Below are 26,033 nucleotides of genomic sequence, written 5' to 3' on the forward strand. Positions count from 1 at the left end.
TGGCACAAGTATACATATGTAACAAACCTGCACGTTATGCACATGTACCCTAGAACTTAAAGTATAATAATAAAAAATAAATAAATAAATAAATTTAAAAAAAAATTTTAGTTTCCTCATCTATGAAATGAGGTTAATACTGATTTCATAGGGTGTGGTTGAGATGAAAGTAAATGATATCATTAAGTGCTTATTAGCATAACATCTGAGACATTAGGTACTATTTGGTAGTTATTTTTACTTAATTATTTTCAGACCTGGAGGATGTGCTTGTCTTCAAGATCACATTTATTTTACGGTCACTTTGTGCTAGCAGCTTTAAGGCTATTATCCCTTTTAATTTTCACAGTGGACCCGGAAGCAGCATGTATTATTAGGATTGAAGAAGCCGTTCCCACGTCAGTCAGTTCTTTATTTTGGAGTCAAGGACCTTGAGGTCCTGAGAGGTTAAGTGGCTTATAAATAATACCTATGTGTATGCTCCAGCCCGGGGCGTTCCCCAGCCTCTGTCCATACACACGGTGCCTATGTGGGTGCTCATTATAAATAATGAGGTGTCCTCATTAAGACTCTGGCACAAGGCTGTCTAGTTGCACACTGTCTCGACAGCACTGGGCAAGGCAGTAAACAGTGAGCTTGGTATCTGAGCCAGACCAGCATATCTCGGTACAGGAGAGAGGGCAGTGCCATCCTTTCAAAACACTGTCGCCTCCACTGTATCTGCACACCGCCAGCTCTCCAACCAGGGTGACGGCATGGCCCAGCGCCCACTGCTGCTTGTTCTGGGCTCACCATCGCAGCATCTCGTGCCCTCTCACCTTCTCCATGCCTCTGCTCTTGCCACTGTGTGTCACTCTCTTTTCTTCCTGCATCATTAGCTTTGCCCACTATTCGTTTCTAATAGCATAGAGACTGCTCTACTCTCTCCTAACTTAAAATCCTCTGCCGGGCACGGTGGCTCACACATGTAATCCCAGCACTTTGGGAGGCTGAGGCAGGCGGATCATCTGGGGTCAGGAGTTCGAGACCAGCCTGGCCAACATGGTGAGACCCCGTCTCTACTAAAAATACAGAAATTAGCTGGGCGTGGTGGCGGGGGCCTGTAGTCCCAGCTGTTCGGGAGGCTGGGGCAGGAGAATCCTTGAACCTGGGAGGCGGAGGTTACAGTGAGTGGAGACCACGCCGTTGCACTGCAGCCTGGGCAAAAGAGTGAGATTTTGTCTTGGAAAACAAAAAACAAACAAGAAAAACCTCCCTTAGGCCCACATTGTCTACCCGCTGTTGCTCCTTCTCTGAATACCCTTCATAGCAAAACTAGGTCAAACCCAAACTGTGGAGACACGGGAGGCCTAACGTGAAAGCTGTGGAGAGCAGCGCCGCAGAAGTGCCTGGAACACTGGCTTCCGGTGTGTGGGCTTCATCCTGTGGGGACAGAAGAGCCACTGGAGGGTTTTGGGCAGACAAGTAGTATGATTCTTCTGGAGCTGAGAAAACTGCCTGGGATGGCTGGCATGGTGGGTGTGCCGTGGAGCCCAGGCTGGAGCCAAGTGGGAGTCGTCTTGACAAGCAGTGGCCTGTGCTGTCCTCTCACACTGCATTGGGATCCAAAGGAGCAGGTTCCGCAGGAATTGCAGAGTCAGTCTATACCACACGCATGCTTCAGGCTCCCAGGAGCGAGGGCAAGAGAACTGTTTCAGCTGCTGCAGTGCAGGGATGGCGTGTGGAATTCGGGGACTCGGAGGGGCAGCTTGGGAGGGCTGTGGGGATAAAAGGGGATGCTGGGCGCAGTGTACCCTGCTCAGGTGACAGGTGTGCTAACATCTAAGAAATCTCCACTCAAGAACTTATCCGTGGAACCAGAAACCACCGGTACCCCAAAGACACTGAAGTATGAACTTAAAAAAACAATTACTGTGGTGAACCCATGAAAACAGAGGAAACTGGCCAGGAGGAGGAACCTGAGTGGGGAGAGTAAATTCCATTGTGATTTCTGAATTTCTAAACATTTAGGTAGGGATGTCTAACAGGCTGTGGGAAAATAAGATGCAAAAATGGGGCTGGAGGCCTGGGTTTGAGAGTCTCCTGCTTGTAGATAATGGCAGAAGCCGTGGAGTAGATCAGCACACCCAGTGAGAATGTGTAGGAAGAAGGTCTGGAACAGGAGACAGCCCTGAGGAAGAGGGGAGGGGGAAGGGGAGGGGAGAGAACAAGGAAGAGGAAGAGGAAATACTTGGGAGGGCTCACACTGCAATTATAGTTCCCCTGTATGGCGAGGATTTGGATCAAGGCGTAAAAGCGCTCAATCCTTATCTGCCACGGTAGCGAGTCCCACAGATAATGTTCAAAGCTGGAAAATCAAGAGGCAGCAATAAAAACATGTTAGTTAGAAATATGGAGATTTACAAAACCCAGCTGGAAGAGTTAAAAGTGACTCCTGCTGGGAAAGGATGATTTTTTGAGGGAAAAGGAGGAGGTAGGATCTTGCTTTTTTTTTTTTTTTTTTTAAGGCTAGTCAAGTAAAGCAGTGGCTGTGAAGGAACAAATGAATCTGTAACTGGTTGTGATCAGTTAGTTGTAAACATCACTGCCAGGGATCTTGCTGTTTTTTACAGTAAGCCTTGGAGAGTTCTCGCCTCTCTAAGTGATGATGATGTGTAGCTCTGATGAGAGCAGGCACCGTATGCAAGCGCCGTACTGCAAGCAGAGTGGTATGTTCTGTTCATTTCCACTTGTTTGCGTGGGAAAACTCCTGTGTGTGTGTATACATACGGACATACACATGGACATCCGCAATGCTTAAGCATGTGCGCACATGCATTTTCCTGGGAGTATTCTGTCAATGGAGAGAAACATGAAACTGGTAATAATGGTTCCAAATGTGAGAGGAAACTTCTTTGTAAATATTGCATCAGGTACCGGTAATACCCATTAAAAATAATTTTTAACTTTTAAAAGTAGGGGAAGGAGGTCTTGATCAGAGTTCAAGATGAGATTGATGCGAGCAGGCCACAGAAACGGAGTGCAAGTGAGGAGCTACAGAAGCAGTGACAGCCACCGTGTCGGCTGCTGATCGCCGGTGCCTCAGTCCCGGGTGGGGGCTGCGCGGCTCTCCCACTTGCACTGTTTATTTTGGTGACACTTGTAGCTTGTTATTGTTCTGTCATAATAAGTATATATTATTTTTAGAATTAGAAAAAAAAGAGTTATGAAACAAAGCAAAGGGCAGTTAAGGAGGACCTAGGAGGTGAAGTCAAGAAGCCAGCTTTCAGAAGGTGCTTGGGGAAGACACTGAAGAAACGAAGGGTGGAACCAGGCGCAGTGCCTCACACCTGTGACCCCAGCTATTTGGGAAGCTGAGGCAAGAGGACTGCTTGAGGCTAGAAGTTTGGGTCCAGCCTGGGCAACACAGTGAGACTCTGCCTCAAAAAAAAAAATGGGCCGGACGCAGTGGCTCACTCCTGTAATCCGAGCACTTTGGGAGCCTGAGGCGGGTGGATCAAAAGGTCAGGAGTTCGAGACCAGCCTGGCCAACATAGTGAAACCTGTCTGTACTAAAAATACAAAAATTAGCCGGGTATGGTGGTGTGTGCCTGTAGTCCCAGCTACTTAGGAGGCTGAGGCAGGAGAATTGCTTGAACCCAGGAGGCAGAGGTTGCAGTGAGCCAAGATCTTGACACTGCACTCCAGCCTGGGCAACAGAGCGAGACTTGTCTCCAAACAAAACCAAAAAAAGAAAGAAAAAGAAGATATTGAGAGCGATGATGGTTCAGGAGAAAAAGAACAGAAATCAGGAGGGTCAGCTGGTGACAGGATGAGCCCAGGACCTGAGTTTTTTCTCTCAGGCTGCCATGCTCCCTTCGTGAAGGGAATTCCTGTGAGTACTCAGATTTCGGCCATTTGTTTCCATTCAGGGAGAAACCCCGTTGCACACAGCGTGTCGGCATGGCCTGGCCAACCTCACTGCAGAGCTCCTGCAGCAAGGTGCCAACCCAAACCTGCAGACGGAGGAAGCTCTGCCTTTGCCAAAGGAGGCTGCATCCCTGACCGGTTTGGCGGACAACATCTATCTGCAGACCCCACTGCACATGGCGATCGCCTATAACCATCCGGACGTGGTGTCTGTCCTCCTGGAGCAGAAAGGTAAGTATGTGGGAACACTGTCCATCATTTTGACTTGGGGACAGCGGTTTAGGGTCGTTAGTTACAGAGCTGATGTTTCTTCTGTTGGTGAGTTTCAGACAGCTAGTTTCTTACTCCCAAAAAATCCTTTCTGGTCAAACTGGAGAAGCAGGTAGTCTGGCTCTTGACTGCTGCTTCCCTGTGTGTGTTTTCAGGATGGGGCCTGCCCATTTCACTTGTTAGGTTAAGCTGGTAGAACTTGTGATTCTGCCATCTGTCTTATTTGAGTATTTCTCCAGGCCACTTAGCGTCGGTGAAGCAAAGCTGTGCCTCGGTGTGAGCACTGTCTTGGAGAACCTGCTGTGGCAGGCACCCCGTGAGAGAGGGGCCAAGGGCAGCCCCTGCGGGACAGAAGGGCCGTTGCCCTCAGAAAGTCTTCCTCATGCCTTCTCTTTCCTGTCCTGAGGTTTATTTTACTCTTGCCTCAATCCTTGTTAAGGACAGGGGTTTTTTAGCATTGTCTTTTTGGAGGGAGAGGTGGGGTTTTAGGTGTGTGCCCTTTTTTTGGTCCTCACAGAAGTGTTAAGACTGTAGGAGGGAAAGTTTTAAGATTGTGTGTTAGGGAACATCATCAGGGCGTTGTTTTAGTCTTTCTAGTAATCAAATGTGTTTCCATAGTGGAGCCCGTTTTCCTCATGTGAAGAGGTCAGTGTTTTAAGCTTTAAAAAGATTCAGTTTCCCCGTAAGTTTTGCTCCAAAATATCAGATTTCTGGGCTTCGAGTCCTGACAAGATTTATCTCCTCTCTTTTTGTAGCATTGATCGTATTATACCCAACAGTTAGTTTGAAACTGAGTTCTTACTCTACTGAATGCTTTAAATGGGATCCACAGATGGTGAACTCAGATGTTCTTTTCCTTTTTAAAACATGTAGCCAATGCTCTGCATGCCACCAACAACTTGCAAATCATTCCGGACTTCAGCCTCAAAGATTCCCGAGACCAGACTGTGCTGGGCCTGGCATTATGGACTGGTAAGCCGTGCTGGGCCGCTCATGTCTGCAGACAGACAGCTGTCTGAAGCAGGGCTGGGCGGGAGAGAGGGAGTGAGAAAGAAAGAGAAGAGTGGGCTAATCATTTGGTTGTGAAATAACCTTTCTGTTTGAGTTAAGCCTGTTAGAGCCAGTGGGAAACTGCTGGCTTTGAGAAGTTGAGAGGGTATGTCTGTTGTAGTAAGATGTTGAGGAAGCGGGAAAAGCTGAGCGTGGGTGAAATCGGGGCTTGTTTCTTTCCCAGGCATGCACACGATCGCGGCCCAGCTGCTGGGCTCCGGGGCCTCCATCAATGACACCATGTCAGATGGGCAGACCCTACTGCACATGGCCATACAGCGGCAGGACAGCAAGAGCGCGCTCTTCCTCCTGGAGCACCAGGCAGATATAAATGTCAGGTAGGATGAAGCCGCACTCTGCACTGTAGCACCAGGTAACAGTTAGTTGAGATGTCAAAAGCGCAGCCTCACTTGTAGAAAAGTGTTTTGTTTCATATTAGATAGAGGAAAGGAAACAGGAGCTCTAAAAACACACAAATGCAGTGTTGTCACAAAATCATCGGAAGTCTTGACTGCAATGGAGAAAAGGAGCTGTCCTTTGCTCTTGTCAGAACCTTTCAGGACCAGTGCACAGTATTGTACAAGTCTCATTGTAAAAAACAATCTAAAATCAGGTTTTGTTTTGTTTTTTTCTTTGAGTCAGGATCTCACTCTTGCCCAGGCTGGAGTGCAGTGGTGCGATCTCGGCTTACTGCAGCCTCCGCCTACTGGATTCAAGCGTTTCTCGTGCCTCAGCCTCCCAAATAGCTGGGATTACAGGTGCCCGCCACCACGCCCGGCTCCTTTTTTGTACTTTTAGTAGAGATGGGGTTTCACCGCGTTGGCCAGGCTGGTCTCGAACTCCTGACCTCAAGTGATCTGCCCGCCTCCGCCTCCCTAAGTGCTGGGATTACAGTCGTGAGTCACTGCAGCTGCCCTAAAATCAGTTATTTTTTTTTTTGAGATGGAGTCTCGCTCTGTCGCCCAGGCTGGAGTGCAATAGCGCCATCTTGGCTCACTGCAAGCTCCGCCTCCCAGGTTCATGCCATTCTCCTGCCTCAGCCTCCCGAGTAGCTGGGACTACAGGCGCCCACCACCACGCCCGGCTAATTTTTTATATTTTTAGTAGAGACGGGGTTTCACTGTGTTAGCCAGGATGGTCTCGATCTCCTGACCTCGTGATCCGCCCACCTCGGCCTCCCATAGTGCTGGGATTACAGGCGTGAGCCATTGTGCCCGGCCTAAAATCAGTTTTTAACAAGGAATTTCAGTTACAATGAAGAACGTTCCAACAAATGAGCCACCAGTAAGGCTTGAGGGGGAAAAACACATGGAGTCCAATTGTTATTGTGGTTGTATTTTCAGAAGAACTCACCTGGATCTCCAGTGACTCTGAATGACTGAGCGGGGGAAGGAAGGGTTGTCAGCTGGGTTCTTGGGTGGCACTGTATTAAAATGCTCTAAAAAGTGACTGTCGTTCTCTAAGAATTCAACACGCTGGGATGTTATCTTCGAGAGGCAATAAGATGACATGGTTATGTGTTCTAAAAAGGCAGATTGAATAGACACTGTTTTCACATTTAATTTCCCTGAGAAAATACTTCATGACTGTGAGTGAATATGATCAGGGCTACGGAAGATTCTGGGCTCTGGAATGCCCGGAAGGGCACCTTCTGTGCTTTGGCCTCAACTACAGATGTTGGTTTGGGTGTGCCTGTCCTGACAGGACTCGGGACGGGGAGACGGCCCTCCAGCTGGCCATCAGAAACCAGCTTCCACTCGTGGTCGATGCCATATGTACCCGAGGAGCGGACATGTCTGTGCCTGACGAGAAGGGGAACCCCCCGCTGTGGCTGGCCCTGGCAAACAGTCTGGAGGACATCGCATCCACTCTGGTGAGACAAGCACAGCCTTAGCCTCTGTTTACAGATGGGGAGACATTGTGTCAGGGGCGGAGCTGGTGCCTGCGTAGCTGTCACAGGAGCAGGAGATCTGCCAAGTAACATAGTGGGACAAGGACAAGCAGTTGCAAGTCACGTGAAAGAAACTTGCAGTTCAATGTGGTCTCGGCCAACACTTGTTTTTAGGTGGTCTTCACCAAGAAAACCACCAAGAAGCGAGAGAATGGCGGCGTTTCCTCAGCAGCCCTCTCCTGGGCCTGGCTGATTTGCTGTGGGGTGTCCTTATTATCACCATAGTGATAATTTCCTCAGTCTTAGGTTTGTCACCCTTGTTAGCAAGACAGGCCCCAAACGTGGAGGCAAACCTGCACGTTCTGGTTCAGCTCTCCGAAGGGCCTGCCGCGTGAGAGGAAGACGTTACGCACCCGGAGGTTTTAGCTAGTTGTTGAGCTTACCTGTTAGTTACAGGTGTGTTACTAGGGACCGGTTGGTGTACACAGACACTTTGTGTTTTTCGTCCCTTCTAGAACTCAGCTCTAAAGGACACAAATTCAGCATAACTTGTTGATACTTCCCAAGTCTGTCCCACAGGACCTAGAGCAAGAACTTGCACGCAGCAAATTTTAATTCGTGTTTGTAAAACTAATGAGTGGTACAGATTAAAGTAATTATCATTTAATTAACCGTATCTTATCCGAAAATGGATTTAATGCTATACGTAGAGCTCAGACTTGGTAATAAAACGTTTGCCTTTGCTCAGCAGTGTTTGTGAATAACTACGTTTTTCTGCAGGTCAGACATGGCTGTGATGCCACATGCTGGGGTCCAGGACCTGGTGGATGCCTTCAGACGCTCCTACACAGAGCCATTGATGAAAACAACGAGCCCACCGCCTGCTTTCTTATTCGCAGGTCTGAGAGTCCCCAGTATCTCTCCAAACCTTTTTAGTGCGCTTGTTGCAAACTGGCTCTTTCCTTTTTAAATCCATCTACAGTCTTGGCATACCAGTAGCCGGCTTGACTTTCGCAGTTCAGGTTATCAGAGAGTCACTGTTCTGTCAGGTCAAGTCAGCCAGGAGCCAGGCTCACTTGTGGCAGGAAGAGCTCACAGGCCTGGGTCAAAGAAGCTGAAAGCTTAAGTCAGTGTCCTGCTTTGGGAGCTGCCTGAGCTCCTGTAGTCATGGCAGACCAGTTCAGACTGTGAAGCAGGAGGCTACGGCTGGGGAGACCAGATGGTCTCTGCAGGACCCCACCACGGTGTGTGAGTCCTAACAGGCTCTTGGCCCCCTCGCAGTGTGGATGTGTGGGAGCCAAGCTAATTCAGGAAGCCTTTACAGCAGTGGTTTTCAAACTTTATGGTTTTTTTTTTTTTTTTTTTTTTTTTTTTGAGACAAGAGTCTGGCTTTGTCACCCAGGCTGGAGTGCAGTGGCGCCATCTCGGCTCACTGCACATTCCGCCTCCCAGGTTCACGCCATTCTCCTGCTCAGCGCTGGGACTACAGGCGCCTGCCAGCACGCCTGGCTAATTTTTTTTTAATATTTTTAGTAGAGACGGGGTTTCACTGTGTTAGCCAGGATGGTCTCAATCTCCTGACCTCGTGATCCACCCGCCTCAGCCTCCCAAAGTATTGGGATTACAGGCATGAGCCACCGCGCCTGGCTCAAACTTTATGGTTTTCAAACTTTCTTTTTGTATTTTCTATTTTTATTTTTGAGATGGAGTCCCCCTCTGTTACCCAGGCTGGAGTACAGTGGCGCGATCTCAGTTCACTGCCACCTCCGCCTCCTGGGTTCAAGTAATTCTCCTGCCTCAGCTTCCTGCATAGCTGGGATGACAGGCGTGCACCACCACGCCCGGCTAATTTTTACGTTTTTAGTAGAGAGGGGGTTTCGTCATGTTGGCCAGGCTGGACGTGAACTCCTGACCTGAGTTGATCCACCCGCCTCGGCCTCCCAAAGTGTGGGATTAGAGGCATGAGCCACTGCGTCCAGCTTGTTCTCAGACTTTAAATGTACGCATCTCCCCCTGGGGAGTTTCTAACGGTTCTGATGCCCAGGCTGCCCACCCCCAAGACCAGTCACGGAAGAATCTATGGGAGTGGAACCCCGACTCTGGTATTTGAGGCCGGGGCCTAAGGACAGCAGAGCTGGCCACAGCAGGCGCTGTTGGGTTGGATGAGGCTGCCGCTCTACATTTGTGGTTAGCATGCCTGTAGGCCGGGTCCAAGCGCGGCGTTTTTTACATTTCCCCATTCCCTGCAGTGGCTGTGACGTGAATAGTCCCAGACAACCAGGCACTAACGGAGAAGGAGAGGAAGAGGCTAGAGATGGGCAGACCCCTTTGCATTTGGCAGCCTCTTGGGGGCTGGAAGAGACGGTACAGTGTCTTCTGGAGTTTGGTGCCAACGTGAATGCACAGGTATGTCGTTTCTGTTTTCCAGGGAGACAGATGTAGCTCCAGCGTGAGGGAAACCACCTCCTATGGCAAAGGACCTTGCACAGTCCCCAGTTCCAGGCGCTGCTTCTTCATGAACACACGGCCTCCCTTGCAGTGTTCATGATTTCAGGCTGACTGTGCTTCTCGGTGCCTTTGTCCTTACTACAGCAGGAGGAAGATTTGTTTCAGCAATCTCTCTTTGCCTCCTGTTCCCCCTTAGTTACAGATTTCCACTGAGAGTTGAGTCCCAAATTGCATATTGTATTTAGGAAAACATGCTGGTAGCTCACTCGAGCACCCCTGAGTTACGCCCTTTGATGCTTTTCAACATTCGAGCCTGTGCAGATTGATATCCAAGGCCCTGTAGCCAGATTAGGAGTGGTGGCTTAGAGCGGAGACTCGCTGCAGATCTGAAACACGTGTGTGCCGAGTCCACGGTCACCACTGGGTCGCCGGAACGTGGTGTAACAGGAAGTGACTTTCAGTCATTTCTCTTTGGCTTCTTTAAAAGCTGAGTCAAACACAGGGTGGGAGTATTGATCGAGTCTCCTAACTGAAATTTGATTTAAAAGTTATACCCCTTCATATTTTTCCTGAGTTTTATCTTGCAATTGAACATTACATTCTGTGCCTTGTTCCATAGGATGCAGAAGGAAGAACCCCCATCCACGTGGCCATCAGCAGCCAACACGGCGTCATCATTCAGCTGTTGGTTTCTCACCCCGATATCCATTTGAACGTACGAGACAGACAAGGGCTGACCCCGTTTGCCTGTGCCATGACTTTCAAGAACAACAAGTCAGCTGAGGCCATCCTCAAACGAGAGTCCGGGGCTGCTGAGCAGGTAGGTGAGGAACACCCAGCGTTCTCCACATTGTCCCTGGGCACCGCGGAACCTGGAGACTAGACAGATGTCACCAACTAAACATGGCTCTTCCTGGAAAGGACTTTGGTTGGAAATTGTCCTCCCTGTCCTAGAATGGGGCTGCTGAGATGTCCCATCAGCTCAGGAGGAGATCTGGCTCCTCTGCCTGTATGTCAGCGCCTGACAATGCCAGACGGAGACGGAAGCGGAGGCAGTGGGCTGCGTCGTAGGAAGTCTGTGGCATGTATAGCTGAGCTCATTCTGTGCTTTTGCTAGGTTGGTTAACTGTCCTAGTGAGGAGTGTCTTTTAAAGAGCTTGTATTGTGATGTTGGGGCAACTTCCTGAGTGTTTTGGAGGAGTTCAGTTACTCAGCAGGCTCAGCTGTCCTTGTTCTTTGTGGTTCTTTACCAGCTGCTAAATCTGGATAGTGAACTGTTGATCTGCAACCACCAGCTGGGTGGGAAATGGCAGTAACAACTGGTCTGAGTAGGAGTGGGGATGGGTTTGTCAGGCCAGTGCTGCAGGAACCTGACTCTCCAGCCAGCACCTAGAATACTGGCAGCATTTAGAAATAGCCATTCATGAAGGGGAGATGCAAACTTGGGACCCGGATGAAGTGAAAGCCTCGCGTGGGTGGAGATGATTGCTTGGTGTCTTAGGCTTCTGTACGCCACCTGTCTGCAGCATTGTCACAAGTGTGACTGGATTGTGTAGGTGGGGACCTCACATGTTCTCAGGTGGTGTGAAATGGCCTCTCCTGTTTCTTCTCTCCAGTGTGAAACTGCACTGTTGATCACAGCGCTTTGCAGATCCACTGCTTACGGGACTGGCATGTGCTGTGGCTGTGTGGGCCTGTGAAGCAGTGTGCCGTGTGTGCAGCACTGGGGTCTCGCTCACTGCCGCCTCCACACGCATGCTAAGACAGCTCTGGGAACTCCAGTCTATGATGTGGTTGGATTTCGTTGAGCTCTCTTGGCTTTCCATCAGTGGAGTAAAGCCTGTGACTTGCTGTGGGCTCCCTCCCGCATTGTGTACAGTCTTGTAGCTCAGTAAAAGAGGAAACTGTCTCCACATTTCTGAAGCCTTTGTTTGACTGCTCGGGTCAGGCTGGCAGTGCAGCTGGGGCATTAGGATGCTAGGTGCTGTTTTAGCCAAAGCAGAGAGACTTCCAAGGCGTGCCTCCGTCTCTGCCTCTCCGTGAGTGTCCTGATGTCTTGGTGCTTTCATCTCCCTATCCTTCAGATTGTCTTTTCTTGGTTTTCCACATCCGGTTCCTACTACAGGAGGCTGCCAGGGCAGCTTGTGTTACTGCAGCAGCTCCCTTCCCCTGACCGTGTGGGTGCGGCTGTGCACACCTGGTTCTGTGCACAGATGTGTAGAGTGGGTCTGTGCGTGGGGTTGGGGGATGGCGTTTCGTGTTCATTCTTGGGAGGGGGTTTCCTAAGACTGAGGGAAGGTCTCCATCATGACCTCTCCAGTGGTCAGTTCAGCTTGCAGATGAAGCTCAGGAGGTACTCTTAAAAGGGAACTAATCTTTTGCTTTGCACTTGTTGCTGTAGGTGGATAACAAGGGCCGGAATTTCCTTCATGTGGCAGTTCAGAATTCTGATATTGAAAGTGTGCTGTTCTTGATAAGTGTCCACGCTAATGTAAATTCAAGAGTCCAGGATGCCTCCAAGTTGACCCCCCTGCACCTCGCTGTCCAAGCAGGCTCAGAAATGATTGTCCGCAATTTGGTAAGTGACACAGAAATACCGCGTGTAATAATACGTTGTCAAAGCATAGTGTAGAGCTTGTGCAGAATCTCATCACAGGTGCTTTGCCTGGTGTTGTGAAAGGCCATTGTGAATTTGGGGAGCGAGGCCGGTGCACTCAGGAAGATGGTGTCAAGGGCTGCGTGTCCTGAGTGCCCTGTTGGGCTGTGTGGGCTGCCAGATGCTAGATGGGGCCCTGCCAGAAAGCAGGGTTTTGACGGCAGAGGCAAGGCGGGAGCAGAGCGGAAGCGGAGACCTGCTTCTGTTCTCTGTCAGGCATTCAACTGGGACTTTAAAGTGAGCTCTCTCTGAATTTTCAAAACCACAGAGGGTATGAGAAATGTTTTACATTTTACAGAGAAAATTTAGGCCGAGAAAGAATTTTACCCACTAAGGCTATCTAAGCTAGTAGTGTTGGATTTTAGCCTTGGCACTGGACTCCAAAGCCTGCTTTTTCCAGTATAACATAATACCACCCAGGCAGGGAAGGGTCTCAGCAAAGATGCGCAGATCCAGAAGTGCATGTGGTGTGTTTTATGTAGGAAAATTTGGTAGAAGTTGTAGGAGAGTTGAAAGAGCTGTGGTTAGAGAGGCAGGCAGAAAACAGAACATGGGTGTCACATTTCAGACCGAGAACTGTGAGCAGCCAGTATGTTTCAGCGGCGGAGAAACCACTGTAAGTGTCTGAGCTGAGAGAACAAGGCCGGAGCTGAGCCAGGGCCTCCCCATCTGGTCTGCTCCTCAGAGCTGGCTGTCGCTGGTCCCTCCCTCAGCCCTCGACGCATGCTGCGGAACTGGCCGCCAGGGCACCTGAGCAGCCTTTGCTGCCTTGGTGTAACTGTTTCTGAAGAGTACTTTTTAGAGAAGCCTTGTGACTTGATTGTGTTTGAGCTGAGGCAGCATTTGAAGGAGGCGCCTTGAGAGTGAGACACACAGGTGTAGCAGGGGCTCACCGGTGACTAGACCGTGGGGAGGCTGTGGCAGTGAGTGTGAACGGAGGAATGAGGGGAGGTGGGTCTGATGATGCCAGGAACAGACTGGATGTGGGAGAAGCAGCCAAGGAGGCAGAGCTGGGTCCCAAAGTCGTAGGGAATCAGCCTCGTGATCATCAGTCTTTATGCCTCTGTAGGGCGGAAGGAGGTCTACTGTCCCTGACCAAGGTTCCTGCCTTCCTGGGGCCCGGCCTGACAGATGATAGGAGCACCCAGAAACACTAGAAACAGTGGGTTTTCCCGTGTCCACGTGCTCCTTTCTCATTGAATTGATGCCGCATCCCGTTTGAACCTGTTATACTGAAACCCCTTCCCTACCTCTCTCCTCCCAGTTAACCAGCTGTGGGGCCAGTGATGGTCCCTAACATAGCACCAGGGCCCACGAATATGCGTCTGTGAGACGGCCTGTATGGAGAGTCCCATATCCACTCATACGTCTTACCCATCAGTGATGAGACTGGGCCGCCCAGAGTTCTGGGGAGGCTGGGATTTAGAAGTCAGGGTCCTAACCGAGCAGCTAACCAGCGCCTAGATTTTCCCAGAGGCAGTGCCTGTGCACGCGGAGGAACCGGGGTGGCCTTTCACCTCAGGAGCTGCAAATTGGGTTCTGACTACAGACTACAGCAACTGTTTCTTAAACTTTGTCAGAAAGAGGATGATGAACTTCAAATACTAAATGAATAGGGCATCATGTAAAGGTCCCACCTGCTGTTTTGATTCTGTAATTCTTTGTGTCCCTTTTTTTCTTTTTTTTGTTTTTTGAGACAGGTCTTGCTCTGTTGCCCAGGCTGGAGTGCAGCGACCTGATCATAGCTTGCTGCAGCCTCGACTTGCCAGGCTCAATCGGTCCTCCCATGCCATCCTCCCGAGTAGCTGCGATCACAGGCGCACACCATTATTATGCCCAGCTAATTGTTAAATTTTTTGTAGAGCCGAGGTTTTACCATGTTACCTAGGTTGGTCTTGAACTTCGGGCTCAAGCAATCTGCCCGCCTCAGTCTCCCAAAATGCTGAGACTTCAGGCCTGAGCCACTGCACCCGGCCTGCGTTCTTTCTTTTAAAAAACAGGCCGGACGCAGTGGCTTATGCCTGTAATATCAGGACTTTGGGAGGCCAAGTTGGGAGGATCACTTGAGGCCAGGAGTTTGACACCAGTCTGGGCAACACAGCAAGACCTCGTCTCTACAGAATTTTTTTTTTTTTTTTTTTTTAACCAGGTATAGGGTCACATGCCTGTGGTCCTAGCTACTCAGGAGGCTGAGGTGGGACGATCATCTAAGCTCAGGCTTTTTTTTTTTTTTTTTGAGACGGAGTCTTGCTCTGTCGCCCAGGCTGGAGTGCAGTGGCCGGATCTCAGCTCACCGCAAGCTCCGCCTCCCGGGTTCCCGCCATTCTCCTGCCTCAGCCTCCCGAGTAGCTGGGACTACAGGCACCCGCCATCTCGCCTGGCTAGTTTTTTGTATTTTTTAGTAGAGACGGGGTTTCACCGTGTTCGCCAGGATGGTCTCGATCTCCTGACTTCGTGATCCGCCCGCCTCGGCCTCCCAAAGTGCTGGGATTCCAGGCGTGAGCCGCCGCGCCCGGCCGAGCTCAGGCTTTCAAGGCTGCAGTGAGCTGTGATGGCACCACTGCGTTCCAGCCTGGGTGACACAGCAAGTTGCTGTCTCAAGAAATAATAAATAGAAAACAGTAGTGAAATAGTACATAGTCATTGTGGAAAAACTCTAAGCATGTAAGGAGATGAAACAGAGTGTCTCCCTTTGACTCCAGCTCTTCCGAGTATGGCGTTTATGCCTTGAAACACCTCCCAGGTGCCTGTGTGCGTGCGTGCTTGTGTGTACACAGAGCTCTGTCTTCCCCAGATGGAATCGGACTATCTTCTAAATTGCAAGGCTTTTTAAACATACTTGTTATCAACATCTTTCCATGTTAATCGATAAATATTTATCATCTTACTCTATTGTTTGTATCTATGACAATTTTTACAACCAAACCCCTTTGCCATCAGGCTTTCCTATTACAAGCAGTAGACACCCTTCTATAGTACAGTGAACATCACTGCAGTCTGACACAGTTTTTGTATACGAAAGCCTTAGAAGTGGCGTTTCTGTGTTCCAGGGAATGGCTGCTTAACATTTTGATAGGTAATTGCCAGTTTGCCCTTGGCACAGGTTTTGCTGGTTTCTGCTTCAGCAGGAGTATTCCTGAAGCCCTATGCTCCCAGCTCTGTCAGCAGGGCAGGCCATCAGCCTCTGTGGGTGTCAGAAGACAAGCAGACTTGGCCCCCATAAGAGGGATCTTGATTGTGGCAGAGAGACTGACTGTTCGTGTAATGAACTTCAACAGCTTCTTGCAGGAGCCAAAGTGAATGAATTAACCAAGCATCGCCAGACTGCCCTTCATCTTGCTGCCCAGCAGGACCTGCCCACCATCTGCTCAGTCCTCCTAGAGAATGGCGTGGACTTTGCTGCCATGGATGAGAATGGAAACAATGGTAACTCCCAGTCATTCCTTAGTGGCTTGAACTATCCCTCCATTCTAGGGGTGGGGGTGCAGTGCACCCTTGGGTCTGCTCCCCCTGGGAAGGTTGGCTTTTACAGGAGAAAGCTGTGACAGGAAGTGCTCTGGGTAGGGCATCCAGCCTGCGACTGCCCAGGCCTTGGGCAGCCTCCCCATCTGAGCAGGAGCCCTGGAAGCCTGCACTGCCTCCTTGGGAAACTATTAAATCTCACCTTTGGGTAACTGCTGAAGCAGAAAGCACAGCACAGAGCAGGCGTGAGATTGCATTTGTGACGCGTCCTTGAGGGTGATGAAGACCAGAAAGGGTGGCTCTGTGCGTGGCCGGTCGCTGCTGTGGCCAGGTCCCATTTACAGAGAGGTCTGTGCGGGTGAGGGGAGTGGGGAGTTTTCTGCCTGTGCTTCTGGGCTTGCACAGTAAGAGGATTTGCTTCCCAGCTCTTCATCTTGCTGTCATGCACGGCCGGCTCAACAACATCCGGGTTCTCCTGACAGAGTGCACAGTGGACGCCGAAGCCTTTAATCTCAGGTGAGTGTGTGGGGCCCGCGCGGGCCCCACGGCGCCTGCTGCTCAGAGCTGCTGGTTGCTGGTGCCTCCCATCAGCCCCAGGGAGGGGCTGCAAAACTGGCCACTAGGGCCCCTCACCAGCTTCGGGCACTTTATTTTGGTACTTTTGGTACTGGTATTTTGTTTTAATAAAAAATGCTTCTTAAAAAAACTTTTGGCTGGGTGCAGTGACTCATGCCTGTAATCCTAGCACTTTGGGAGGCCAAGGCGGGCAGATCACGAGGTCAGGAGATCGAGACCATCCTGGCTAACACAGTGAAACCCTGTCTCTACCGAAAGTACAAAAGATTAGCCGGGCGCGGTGGCGGTCGCCTGTAGTCCCAGCTACTCGGGAGGCTGAGGCAGGAGAATGGCGTGAACCCAGGAGGCGGAGCTTGCAGTGAGCCGAGATCGCGCCACTACACTCCAGCCTGGGTGACAGAGCGAGACTCCGTCTCAAAAAAAAAAAAAAAACAACTTTTGTTATGCATGCACTTAGGTTACAGTAAAATACAAAATAAGAAAAAGAAAAACTTTCTAGAACCTACTTTTCCCTACCTGTTTTTCGGGTAAGGAAAAGTAACCCCATGAAACAAAACCAGGGCTTCACACATAGGCCTGCCTCCTCATTTGATAGTGGGAATCATCTTATTGTATGATTTTCAGAGTTAAATTTAAGGAACCCAGTAAACCCAGCATGTCTTTTAGATGTATCCACCGTCACAGAATTCAGAAAATTCTATTTATTTTGTGTGTGATGGCCAAGGCAGATACATTCCTAACTTTTCCAACTTGTTGTATCAGAGGCCAGTCACCACTGCACATTTTGGGACAATATGGCAAGGAGAACGCGGCAGCCATCTTTGACCTCTTCTTAGAATGCATGCCAGAGTATCCTCTGGACAAGCCGGATGCAGACGGCAGCACGGGTATGTAGCAAGGCCACGCCCTGCTTCCTGGAAAAGCAGGAGCCCAGGCACACATCGTTATCTGAGAGCATTCAGCTTGCAGAACAGTTCTGTTGGGCCCTCTGGGTGTGAGTTACAGAGCCCTGTCGTGGAGTCTGGGGTGTCTGGTTTTAGTCACCGTCACGTCTCATGGAGTCTGGGGTGTCTGGTTTTAGTCACCGTCACATCTCATGGAGTCTGGGGTATCTGGTTTTAGTCACTGTCACATCTCGGAGTCTGGGGATCTGATTTTAGACACCGTCACATCTCAAGTGCATCGAGCGCTCTGAAACCATCCATACCCTTCTCCAAACAGGCCTGCCCACCTGTTTTTGTTTCCCTCATTTGACTTTTGTCCATTCAAATAGGGCCCTAACCAAGCTCCCAAATTCTAGCAGAGAAAGAAAGTATAAGCATCTCACAGGATCTTCAAAAGGAAGAGATGCGCTCAAGTATGTGTTGGCATGCTTTGAGCAAGTGGCAGACTGCCCAGAAACACAGGGTGCCTTCTTATGCAGAGGCTCCAGGCCTCTCCCGGCTGCTCTGGGTCCCCGTGGTCACTGGTCATCCGTGTGTCCTAGCTTTTCTGATGATTCTTGCGTTCGTTTTCTTGCCAAGGACTCGCGGCAGCCCCATAAGGGAAGCAGTGCACATAGGTGTATCCCCGTTTTTCGGGTAAGGAAAAGTAACCCCATGAAACAAAACCAGATCTCTCATCCCAGCCCAGAGCCCTCCGCACAGCTGTGTGGCTGCTGCATTCTCATTCACTCACCTGTTCTAGAGAGAGAGCCTCTGTGGGCTTGGCAGAAATGGAGTCACCATGGGGTTGTCTGAACCTTAACATGGGACCGCATCTTTTCTCACCGTTTTCTCTTGGTCTTGAGAGGAGCTGGTGGCCTTGCAACGTGAGCACTGTTGTTTAAGCTTCAGAGGAGTCAGGCCCTGGGAGTGGAGTGAGCAGCACATACTCAGCACACCTTGCCCGGGAGCAGGTAAACGGGAACAGGCAGCAGGGAGAGGCTCCGTGTATAGGCCCCCGGTTTACAGAGACCTGGGTGCAGATGCCTAGCCCTGTCCTAGCCCTGTCGCATGCTAGCAGGGTGACCGGGTGCGTCCTCCCTCATAGGCCTGCTTCCTCATTTGACGGGGAAGAATAACCCTCATGTTATTGTGTGATTTTCAGAGTCGAACCTAAGGAACCCAGTAAACCCAGCGTCTGGGAAAGGGCAGCAAAGGGGAGCCACAGTGAGCTGTAATTGTTTGTAAGGAAGGCCAGCAGGTCGGCCTGGCCAGAGTGTGGGTTCCCACGGGCTCCACGGGGTGGAAGAACTTTCTGGAACATGTTCCGAATACTGATTTTTCTTCTCCATGTGTACACAACTCATAGGTTTAGATTTAGTTACATTGGGTGAAAAGAGCTTTGTCCTTTGTGGAGAAACCAGTGTTTCAGGCCAGAGGAAGGCACCTGAGACCACAGTAATGACTCCCTCCGCGGTGAACCCCTCACCGCCTGCGCGACCTTAGCTCTCTTGCAGCCCAAGCTCCACGTGGGAAAGACTGCGTCTCGGAAACCGTGGCTGCTCTAGGCTTCTTTGGCTCGTGGCCACATCCTTTATTGGAAGATGCTACAGGTTGTCCACAGAGGTCTCTCCAGAGCCTCGGGGCCCCTGTGTGTCTGTGGGGACTCCATGAACAGATGTCCTGCCAGCAGTCTGTTCTGCCCTCGGCTCTCTTCCGCCCTCCATGTATGGGTGCGGCTGGGCCGGGTGGGAAGGAGCCCTGTGCGTGCTTTTGTTTTCCAGTGCTGCTCTTGGCATACATGAAAGGGAATGCCAACTTGTGCCGCGCCATCGTCCGGTCGGGGGCTCGCCTCGGGGTGAATAACAACCAGGGAGTCAACATTTTCAACTACCAGGTCGCCACCAAGCAACTTCTGTTTAGACTTTTAGGTGAGTGGCCTGCTTTCTGCTCTTACAGTGCAGGCAGCGTCTCGGCGTTAGTATCGCGGTGTATTGTGTTGGCGATCTTTCAATCTCATGGTGCCTTAAGATCGGCACTGCTCGTTTCCAGGCAGTAGCTGCGACTGTCTCTCTGAATAAGTGAAGGACTTGTGAGCAGTGTTGGGAACGTCACTGTGAACAGTCTTTTCACAGCACTCCCCCTTGTTGACTTCCCACGTCCCACAACCTTCTGGAAACGCCCCAGCAGGCCACCCTTCCTGTGTCTCCTGGCCACTTATCTGCACACCTGTCCTCTTGAGACTGATTCAGATCCTCTAGAACCTTCAGAATGGCCCACGGCTCCAGCCCCTGTCAGCTCTCCCTCCCCTGTGCCCCTTTTGTGGAAAGGAGTGCGTCCCTCTCGATTTCATATTTGTGAATCTTGACTCTTCCCTGCTGAGGTGACAGAATCAGAATGCCTTGAGTGCCTGTGCTGTGTCATCACCCACAGTGGGGAGAGACAGGCAGGAAAACAAGCTCAGACATCCCTGGTAGCCATGTGATGGCGACGCACAGGACCTGCCTGGGGGCACAGCTGGTCTGTGGCAGAGCCAGGTTGAAGGGCAGCGTTTGTGACACCTGGTCCGCTGCAACTTCCCTCTGCCATGCACTTAGCCTTTTAAAAGCTCAGCTCTGGTGCCCAGCACAGGGCCGGCGACACACACACATCCCAGTACTTAGAAGGAACTGACGGATTCACATGCTGCTCCCTCCCCGTGAGCTCAGTGGACCTCTCTGTGTAGGGCGGTCAGTGCCTGGCATAGAGTGAGAGTTCAGCCAGTAGATCCAAGTGATGGTCATTCCTGTCTGCACTGGTAACTCCTCACCTAGATGTGAAAACTTGGTTCTTTCTCGTAGGTTGCTCTGCCCGTGGCCCCACCGCAGACTCAGGCACTCTCTCCAGAAGCCTGGAAATCACCTGTGTCTTCTGCCTGCTCCCTCTCACATCCCACATTTGTGTTCAGTCACTAAGTCTTACACATTCTGCCGCCTCAATTTCTCTTGTCTTCGTCCCATCCTCTGTTCCCCTGGCCAGTTTTTCTAGCTATGTGGTTTCTGTTCCCTCCCTCCGTGCCTTCTGTCCCAGTCATCCCTGACTACGTGTTTCCCCCACAGACATCATCGCTGGTTCACCGCGTTGACCACTGTTTCCTTCTCCCCAAGTCTCCCGGGCAAGGGCTGATCCTCCAGTCTCCTCTGGGAAGCTGGCCCTGAGCCACTTAGAACCTGTTGCTCCTTCGTCACCTGTGTCATGTGGCAGTGGGTGGCCGCACTTACTGGTCTGTTTCCCTGCTCCCTCTAAGCCCTGGGGCTTGCCTGGCGCAGTTGCTGTTTGACGGGACTAGTCCTCTCCCCTTTGTGCTACAGATATGCTGTCCAAGGAGCCTCCATGGTGCGACGGCTCGTACTGCTATGAGTGCACTGCCAAGTTTGGAGTCACAACTCGCAAACATCACTGGTAAGGCCCCAGCGTCACTGTCAAAGGAGTGAGGGGACTTCCGCTGACGTCATTGCTTCCCCCTTCTCCAGGATAGGCCATGAACTTGCCTGGGTCCTGCACATTCATGGGCAAAACTTGACCAAATGGAGGGATGAGATGAGCACACCCAGGGATCTTACTGAGGAAGAGAGATGTAGGGAAGGCAGGGAGCCTGCAGACTGGTGGCGTTCCTGCTGGAAGCTGAAGGTGCACAGTTCCCAGGCAGCCTGCCAGGCCTGTGCTGTCCTCCCTGACTTGCTGCCTGCAGCAAAGCTGAGATGAGCTACTGCCCTCATGGTGTGCCTCAGTATGGGGCGCTTTGCCGAGAACTAAGGAGCTGTTCCCATTATAATGAGATAGATAGGCCAGATGCGGTGGCTCATGCCTGTAATCCCAGCACTTTGGGAGGCAGAGGCGGGCGGATCACTTGAGGCCAGGAGTTTCTGAGACCAGCCGGCCAACATGGTGAAACCCCATCTCTACTAAAAATACAAAAATTAGCTGGGGGTTGTGGCAGGCACCTGTAATCCCAGCTGCTTGGGAGGCTGAGGCAGGAGGGTGCAGTGAGCCAAGATCACGCCACTGCACTCCAGCGTGGGCGACAGAGCGAGACATCATCTCAAAAAAGAAAAAAGAGATAACAAAGATAGTGATGAGCTGCTCTCTTTTTGTTTTTGAGACAGTCTTGCTCTGTTACCCAGGCTGGAGTACAGTGGCATGAGCTCGGCTCACTGCAGTCTCCACTTCCCGAGTTCAAGCAATTCTCATTCCTCAGCCCTGAGTAGCTGGGATTCAGGCATGCGCCACCACGCCCGGCTAATTTTTGTATTTTTAGTAGAGACGAGGTTTCACCATGTTGGCCAGGCTGGCCTTGAAACTCCTGCCCTCGAGTGATGCGCCCGCCTCGGCCTCCCAAAGTGCTGGGATGACAGGCGTGAGCCACCGCGCCCGGCCCGAGCTGCTCTTGATCAAAAAAAAAAAAGCCGCCTTCAGTATTGCTTTAACATAATGATTGACTAGAGTTTTGTTTTCATAGACTAAAACTTCTACATGAATTACGGTAACCTGGCTGGCAGTTGGCAGAGTTGCCAGAGTAGCATCGCGGGCGCCTTGTCTGCCAGGCCCTGCTGCAGTTGTCCTCACTTGCCAGGAAGCAGAGTCTGTCGTCAGGGCTCCTCTCATACTTCCTCTCTTTGCTTCCACAGTCGTCACTGCGGACGTCTTCTTTGCCATAAATGCTCGACCAAGGAGATTCCCATTATAAAGTTTGATCTGAACAAGCCTGTGCGAGTTTGCAACATTTGTTTTGATGTACTGACTCTGGGTGGGGTCTCTTAGTGAACCCCCCGGAGGGCCCAGGCCACATCCTTGGTCACCTCCCCAGCAGCTGCTCTGCTCACCAGCCTGACCCCACCCAGAGCAGGAGCTGGCGGGTGTCTTCCTGCGGCAATAGACTGGAACAATTAAGGACCATGGTGTGATAGATCCCATTTCAAATGATTCCATATGATTGTCAGTGTGTGTGTCAGACTGCGATCGATTTCACTAGATGTCTCACTAATCGGACCAGGCCATTTGGCCTACGTGGTAAATGTGATTAGGAATTAGCCCCCTCCCCATTCTGCTAGCAACATACAAGGACACTTGGAAAACAGTTTTCCCTTCCAGTAGCTTGGGGTCCATCCCAGAGCGTTCATGAAGTCTTCCCGCTGGGCTGACTGAGGAGGCAGAGCCTCAGAGTGTAGGAAGCTGGCTAATGAGCTGGCTTTACTCTAGGGTAAGTGGCTGTGGACTTTTCTGTACAGTGTTTTCATAAAGATAACAGGATCCTCTTGCCCTGAAGTCTTTTTTTCTTTTTAAGCTAAGCTGTGTTTTTAGTGAGCTCCCCCTTTTAAAAAGGTGACATCTTTCTTAACAGGGTTCAAAGATGAGAGCTGAAAACTCGTGGCCTTAACAACTGAAAGCTTTACAGTGTTCACGCTACTGAGGTGTCAGGAGTGCAGCTGGGCCGCCTGGCGCCTCGTAGCAGCCGTCTCATTCTCTCGTCTTGCTGCGTCCTGTCTGTGGAGTCCACAGTCACTCTGCCGCTGGAGAGTGCTGGAGGAAATGCACTTTTATTGTGCTGCACTTTTTATAGAGCTGCATTATTGGTGATCCCAGTTTAAAAATCCATATTCAGAAATACCCTCACGCATTCTTGCATCGGTGATTCTAATGCTCAGCTGTGACTGGGCCTCCGCTCACACGGCCTCCCAGGAAAAACTCGACAGAGCATCTTTTAAAGCAAGAGATTCACACAGGCCAAGTGATGAGAGGTGGAGTCACTAAGGCTTCAGCCCCAAGGGCGTTTCCAGCCTCAGGCCGGCAGGTCCTATGTCCTTGACACAAACGCTTCTTGCCGAAATCCTCCCTAGTGATGCTGCGAGTGCTGTTGGTCCCAGTTCTGGGTAGCTTGCCCTGCCCCATGAAGGGCCACCAGCCGAGGGCCCTGGCCACCTGTGCACCACCTTATTTTGGAAGTCTCTGGCTTGTGTGCTGGATGAGGCCGCCAGAACTTGTTGGGCCGGCGTCGCTGCTAGTACATATATGAACCATGAGGTGTTAAACTTTTCTTTTGAAGGTTTGGCCAGTTTCTAAAAAATGCACATTTAAAGAGAAGCATCCACCACTGCTTTAAAACAGAACAACTCTGAGATGAACAATATGTGTTATACTCAGAGATTAACAGTCTCAATCATACATACTGATTCTTCCAGACATTTAATAACCACTACATTTTTTTTGCATTAATGAAGTTTGAATATATGTGTAAAGGGACTAAATATTTTTGCAACAGCCTGTTTTTTGTTCATTCTTTTCTGGATAGTGTGTCCTCTGTGTTGCGGTAGATTTATACATTCTGTTGCCTAAATACGTGTGTGAAATGAACTGATAAACTGGAGTACTACTTTAAAAAAAAGCTTCTGTGATTTATAAGATATATATGCTTTCTATGTTAATATAAGCTTGTGCACAATGTTTAAAAGAAAACAATTAACTAGAAGCATTCCCGTCTCCCAGTCTGACATGTTTCATACAGAATTTTTAATAGAAAAACTCTGCTAGTCTTGGCAGACATTTGGCCATGTGAGGCATGTGGTCAGTTTCCGTTTTCTGTTACCTGAAAAGGGCCATAAGGAAGCAGGCGGGGCTTAGGTAGCTTGGTTACCCGAGTTAGAAAGGAAGAGAAGCATGGTTTGGGTATGAATTGAAGTGGCTGGCACATGGAGACCTGTTCTGGAAAAGGAATGTGGGAGATGAGTCAAGGGTGAGGCCAATTGTTCTACCCATGCCCTGCCACACCAATCTCAGTAACAGTCTCGCCTGTCATTGCACTTAGAATCTGAAGATCATGTTTAAAATATGTTGATTCGAGCTTCTGTTTCTTAGCCTGAGTCCCAGGACAGCAGTGGTACTGACTAGCTATGGACTGGGAGAACACTGAGTCCTGCTGTCCATTGGCTGCAGGGTGCATTCCTGTGGATATAGGAAAAGCCTCTTTCCACAGACCTAGGAAGTCCCCCGACCACGCAGACACTCGCTGGACTGCGCTCAGCAGGCTCCTTGAGTGAGAACCGTCCTAGTGGACTCCAACATGCACTGCCCTGGCTGGGACTAGGCATGCTTCCAGCCCTTCCCGTGCTCTCCCTGCCGTCAACACTTGAGTACAAAACTGCCTAGCTGTGGGTAAGTTTTCATCAGTAGCTTAAGTACTAGTAGCAAAAACTTAACTTCATTCAGAAAGTCGCCACTTCTGAATGCGTGGAGCAGGAAAAATAAACTTGACCGAAGCATAATTTGCTGCAACAGTCAACGCTGTTACGCTGAATTTGCTCTGAACTGCCCTTTGCTCATCGCCAGATTTATTATTCAGTGTATTCTTAACAGTCTTTTGTTGTCGTTTTTAAAACAAAGGTACGGACCACGTGCTATATATAAATCGAATGGCTTAAACTGATTTGCTGTGATCCTCTAACACCGAAATTTCCCGTAAACTTAAGTGCCTACACTTAGGACTTTTGACTTTCAGTCATCTTTTTCGTGGTGTCTCACTGAACATGTTAGAACATGTTCCATTTGGAGTTCTGGGCCTGTGCACTGTCAACCCCAGTTACCAATTTAGTTGAGGCTGGATTCAACTGCTCAGTTCACCTGCCACGTTCTCTCCAAGGAGTGGGGTCTACGCGACCTTCAGTCCTCTACCTCAGAGCCCCGAGTCATTTCTGACCACCCCGTTCTGTGTCCTCACTCTTGTCCCTGAATGGGTCCCTGTGTGGATCTCTGTGTGTGTGTGGTTTCTCCGCTCCCCCGCTCATATCCCACACCTGCCGTAATGAACCGCTTCTGCACTGATCTTGTCCATGGGTATGGAGTGGAGGGAAGGTCTTGGGAAAGGGGAGAGCCTTGACTTCCATCTAGGTTTCTTTTATCTGGAGAAAAAGAACATTTTTTAACTATGTAATGCTTAGCCCTGAAAGGCAAGCTAACTTCCCAGGTGACAGCAGCAGGAACAAGTAAGGGTAATGCTTCCATGACAGACACTTGCTTCCCTTGGGACAAGTCCCAGAAGAACTATCTGAAGCACCAAAGCTCCCCAGCCCAGCCTGGTGGCAGAGGAAGGAGGCGGCACCAACTTGCCGAAGGGAATTGGGAGCTACCTTCTCACTCTGGAAGTAATTTAGTGAAGAGCTGACTGACAAGATAAAAACCCTGAAATTCCCAGAAGTTACAGATGCCTTAAAGACTTTCTTTGGAAGATCATTGCCTGTACAATTCCTTTTGTGTGTGGCATAAATAATATATTAACCTGTTACAACTGACCACATTGGTTTCCTGCAGCTAGGGAGTCTTGAGTTGAGACTGCTGGCCTTGATGACTTGCCCTTTTTGGCAGATGTGCGGAGGTGGCTGTTACAACATCCCTGTGTGACCCCAGAGGAGGGGCAGTAGCTGGGCAGAAACTGCAGGCACACATGTGGGTTGATACCTGGCTTCCAACCCATTCGGGGCGGTGCTCAGTGTGGGGTGATGGCATCATAGAGGACCATGGCGCTTATCAGAATTGTTTCTTTGGAGTCTGTGTAATGGAATGTATTTTTCAAATACTGATATTTGCATTTTCTGTAACAATTATAATAAAATGAAGTAAAATTGTGCATTTAAAGTGGAAACTTTAATAAGACATTTGTAGTTACTTCTAATGCAGAAATACCAGTAAGCATTAGAAACAAATTTTAGAAAACTCCAGGCCGGGTGCGGTGGCTCACGCCTGTAATCCCAGCACTTTGGGAGGCTGAGGCGGGCGGATCACCAGGTCAGGAGATCGAGACCATCCTGGCTAACACGTG

The 26,033-nt window shown here is 50.2% G+C and overlaps 1 protein-coding gene across 1 annotated transcript in view; it reads left to right on the forward strand.

The window, feature by feature from the left end:
- ANKFY1 (ankyrin repeat and FYVE domain containing 1) overlaps positions 1 to 25,927 on the forward strand; it is a 104,343-nt gene extending 78,416 nt beyond the window's left edge. Inside the window, exons 12-25 of the mRNA XM_011947465.1 lie at positions 3,912 to 4,140; positions 5,053 to 5,151; positions 5,414 to 5,567; positions 6,934 to 7,102; positions 7,901 to 8,019; positions 9,370 to 9,526; positions 10,188 to 10,388; positions 11,970 to 12,146; positions 15,503 to 15,650; positions 16,112 to 16,202; positions 17,025 to 17,149; positions 18,970 to 19,116; positions 20,536 to 20,626; positions 21,853 to 25,927. Coding sequence (XP_011802855.1) covers positions 3,912 to 4,140; positions 5,053 to 5,151; positions 5,414 to 5,567; positions 6,934 to 7,102; positions 7,901 to 8,019; positions 9,370 to 9,526; positions 10,188 to 10,388; positions 11,970 to 12,146; positions 15,503 to 15,650; positions 16,112 to 16,202; positions 17,025 to 17,149; positions 18,970 to 19,116; positions 20,536 to 20,626; positions 21,853 to 21,985 — 2,040 coding nt within the window. The 3' untranslated portion in view covers positions 21,986 to 25,927. The remainder of the gene's footprint in view (positions 1 to 3,911; positions 4,141 to 5,052; positions 5,152 to 5,413; positions 5,568 to 6,933; positions 7,103 to 7,900; positions 8,020 to 9,369; positions 9,527 to 10,187; positions 10,389 to 11,969; positions 12,147 to 15,502; positions 15,651 to 16,111; positions 16,203 to 17,024; positions 17,150 to 18,969; positions 19,117 to 20,535; positions 20,627 to 21,852) is intronic.
- The last annotated feature ends 106 nt before the right edge of the window (positions 25,928 to 26,033 follow it).

Source organism: Colobus angolensis, unplaced genomic scaffold (assembly GCF_000951035.1).
Source record: "Colobus angolensis palliatus isolate OR3802 unplaced genomic scaffold, Cang.pa_1.0 Scaffold267, whole genome shotgun sequence".
In the NCBI taxonomy this organism is placed as follows: Eukaryota; Metazoa; Chordata; class Mammalia; order Primates; family Cercopithecidae; genus Colobus; species Colobus angolensis.